At 58.7% G+C, this 3,595-nt stretch overlaps 1 protein-coding gene across 1 annotated transcript; it reads left to right on the forward strand.

Annotated features, from left to right (window-relative positions):
* The first annotated feature begins 1,631 nt into the window (after positions 1-1,631).
* LOC104461463 (forkhead box protein P4-like) lies at positions 1,632-2,929 on the forward strand. Its single transcript, XM_010073079.1, has 5 exons — positions 1,632-1,652; positions 1,728-1,849; positions 1,955-2,021; positions 2,417-2,580; positions 2,782-2,929. Exons 1-5 carry the CDS (start codon positions 1,632-1,634, stop codon positions 2,927-2,929), a joined length of 522 nt encoding a protein of 173 aa, XP_010071381.1.
* Positions 2,930-3,595: the final 666 nt, after the last annotated feature.

Consider the following 3,595-nt stretch of genomic DNA (forward strand, 5'->3'; position numbering starts at 1 on the left):
AGGGCAGCAACGGGACCCAGCCCCAGACCTCAAACCCCCCCAGTGGGGGCAGGGAGCAGGGTGTTTGCAGAGATGGTGTAAGGACAGAGCGGGGGCCGGGGGCTCGTCCTGCGCCCTTGCTGGCCTGGGAGCGCAGAGGTTTCTGGGGTCCCCCTTGGATTTCCAGCTCCCTGGGATGACTGTGTTCATGGTGCTGAGTGGGGCTGGACCCTCCTCTCTGGATCATGCCGACACGGGGTTTGAGGACAAGGGATGCAGGGCATGTCCCTTCGGGTGGGAGCAGCGATGGCACAGGGCTGGGACGCAGGGACCTGGCTCTGCACCGCACCGAGCATCACCCCAGGAGGCAGGTTGGCTGCCAACCAGCAGGTTCCCAGTGCGACCCATGGGTTCCCAATTCCCCCAAAAAATCCCATCGAACAGCACCAACAGTGCCTGCATCTCCTTCCCCGAGAAAGTGGGAGCCAGGGAGCCGCTTGCAAAGTGTCCCCTTCGGGCTGGCTCTGCCAAACGGTGAGAGGAGCAGGAGCCTGCCTGTCCCCGCTGCCTGCCACCGTGCCACCCAGCTCGTGGCACAGCCCTGGTGGCACAGCTGGGGATGCTGGGGCAGGCAGCGGGTGCAGGGCAGTGGCCGGAGGAGGGATGGACGGATGGATGGATGGACGGATGGACGGATGGATGATGAGGGAAGGAGCCCAGCTTTGTTTGGTTTTGTCCTTAAATGAAAAAGAAAAAGGGACGACGGTGCAATTTGATGAGTTTCTGGGAACTCTAACACTTCCCAGCACGGGGGGGTTCAGTCCTTGTATCTCCTTTTGCCTTGTTGTGTTGGCCGGCTCCTTTGTTTATACAGCCCCCGTTCGACCTTTTAAATTGCTGTTAATGTTTTAGCGTAACGAATTAGTCTCTCATCACGAATCAGGACTCGAAATAAAAAAAAAAAAAAATTTAAAAAAAAAAACCCTCCGAGGCCAACTTCCTGAAATTGGGGTCATTCTCATTTGCAAGGCAGAGAATCTGAGAACCTTAATGCAAGGAAATTTATTCAAAGGCAGAGCCCCGGCGTGATTAGGCCCTTTGTAATTATAGCTCGGAGAGATTCCACTCCAGCCTCCTGCCTCCCTCATGGATTAGCAAGTGAGTCGGAAAAATACACAGGATTTAATTAGAGGCAAATTAAAATTGGTAATGAAATAGGGGCAGTAGCAAATGGCAGGGAGTTGGAAGGGGAAAAGGGAGCTGGTATCTCTCGGGGCTGCGCTGTCTGCCTACGTGTGTGTCTCTTTATTTTACATTTAGAAATGTAAAGATGGTTGATGTAAAGAAGAAAGGGAGGGAAAGGACCAAAAAAGGGAGGGTGCGGGGAAGAAAAAGAAAGGAAGAGATTAGCCAGCTTTGCCAAGGATCACCGAGTGAGCTGCGGCGGAGAGGGTGGCTCTGCTCCCGGGTCCTTGGTGTGACTTGTCCCTTGTCCCACCCTGTCCCCATCGTCCTCGCTGTCTGGCCACGGCTGATGAAACAGGGTTGTCCCCCACGTGTGGTTCCTAAATCCCCTGTGTGCTGATGGGGTGAGTGAGTGTTTGCAGCATCCCTGGGTGGCTTTGCAGAGCATTCCAGGGCAGCCCGGAGCCATGGGGACCCACAGGGGCTGGGTGAGGAGGATGATGGGGAGGAAGAGGAGGGATGGGGGCCGTGGCGCTGAGCTCTCCTGCCCGCTCTGCCTGCAGAACGCCGTCCGCCACAACCTGAGCCTGCACAAGTGCTTCGTGCGCGTGGAGAACGTCAAGGGAGCCGTCTGGACCGTCGACGAGCATGAGTACCAAAAGCGAAGGCCACCAAAGATGACAGGGTGGGTCCTCCTTTCCCGCGGGACACCCTCCTCCACTGCCAACCCCCCTGTCCCCGGGCTGGGAGCGCTCAGCCGTGCATCGTTCTGCTTTCTCTCTGTCTGCAGGAGTCCGACTTTAGTCAAAAACATGATTTCAGGACTCGGTTACGGAGCACTTAATGCAAGTTACCAGGTAAGGACCCAGTCCCGCCCCTGGCAGGGATGCAGGAGCATTAAATCTTCATCACTCCACAGTCACAGAATCATAGAATCACAGGATGGTTTGGGTTGGAAGGGACCTTAAAGCCCATCCAGTGCCACCCCCTGCCATGGGCAGGGACACCTCCCACTAGCCCAGGTTGCCCAAAGCCTCATCCAGCCTGGCCTTGAACCCCTCCAGGGATGGGGCATCCACAGCTTCTCTGGGCACCCTGGGCCACTGCCTCACCCCCCACACAGGAAAACATTTCTTCCCAATATCTCATCTCAATCTCCCCTCTTCCAGTTTAAATCCATTCCCCCTCGTCCTGTTTTCCATCGCGGTCTCGCGTCCTCCGTGCCTCGAGCCGCTGTGTGTTTCTGTTTCAGGCTGCGCTGGCGGAGAGCAGCTTCCCGCTGCTGAACAGCCCCACTATGATCAACACCAGCTCGGCCAGCGGCATGCTGCACGTGGGCCACGACGACGTGAGCAGCACCGTGGAGCAGGTCAACAGCAACGGCAGCAACAGCCCGCGCCTGTCCCCGCAGCAGTACAGGTCAGCCCGGCCGCGGGCAAGGGGGCGATGGTGCTGGTGGGTGGTACTGGGCTGCTGGAGGGGCTGGAGCTCAGGGATGGTGGCACATGGGGCACCGGGAGCTGCTTGTTGCCTCCCATGGCTCTTGTCCCCTGGGGGGTGTTGGACTGGGAGTCTGGTGGGGTTGTGGGCAGTGGGAGCGGCTCCCTGAGGCTCCTTCTCCTATCCAGTGCACGTGAAGGAGGAACCAGCCGAGGCAGAGGACGACAGCAGACCCGTCTCGCTGATGGCCACCACCAACCAAAATGTGACGATTCCTGACGACAGGGACCTGGAGGAAGAGCTGCCGGTGGAAGACTTGTCCTAAGGACACCTTCCTCCTCCCCACCGAGGGGCAAACCCTTCCCACCCTCCTGGCCAGAGACCAAGCGACGGCTCTCCCACCTCCCCAAGGTGACCTTCGGCGTTAACCTGGTTTTTAAAGGCACTTCCACAAAGCAAAAGGGTTTCCTTGGTGCGACAACCTGTTGTTGACGGCGCGTCCCTCCTGCTCCCCACTGCCCAGCGCCGCAGCCCCAGTGACTGTCCGACCCCTGCCGCGGGGGACATCCCGCGACACGAGAAGCAAAAACCTGAGAGCTGGGCTTTTTCTCCCCTTCTCCCTCGGTTAGTGACTGGTGAACGAGGATGGTAGGTTGTTTCTGTCCGAAATCATCCCTCCTTCCGTCCCCTCTTCCCCTGCGGTGCTCTGCCGCCCAGCGATGCTCGAGCCTCCACCAGCGTCCGACCCAGGGAGGGAAAGCAGTGGCAGGAACCCACTGTCATCTCTCCGTCCCCCAACGGGGTTTGCACTAGGAGGGACCGTGGACCCTGCCCACGCACTGCCTCCACCCGGCTTTGGGGGAAGAAACAGCAGAAACGGGGACGAGTCCTCCGCCACAGTCTGGACATCAGGCTTGCACCGTTGTCTCGTGGCTGGGGAAGGCCAAGGACCAGCACGTTGGTGGGACCGTGTCCCCTTTGCCTTGTCACC

This window comes from Pterocles gutturalis, unplaced genomic scaffold (assembly GCF_000699245.1).
Source record: "Pterocles gutturalis isolate BGI_N339 unplaced genomic scaffold, ASM69924v1 scaffold142, whole genome shotgun sequence".
NCBI lineage: Eukaryota > Metazoa > Chordata > Aves > Pterocliformes > Pteroclidae > Pterocles > Pterocles gutturalis.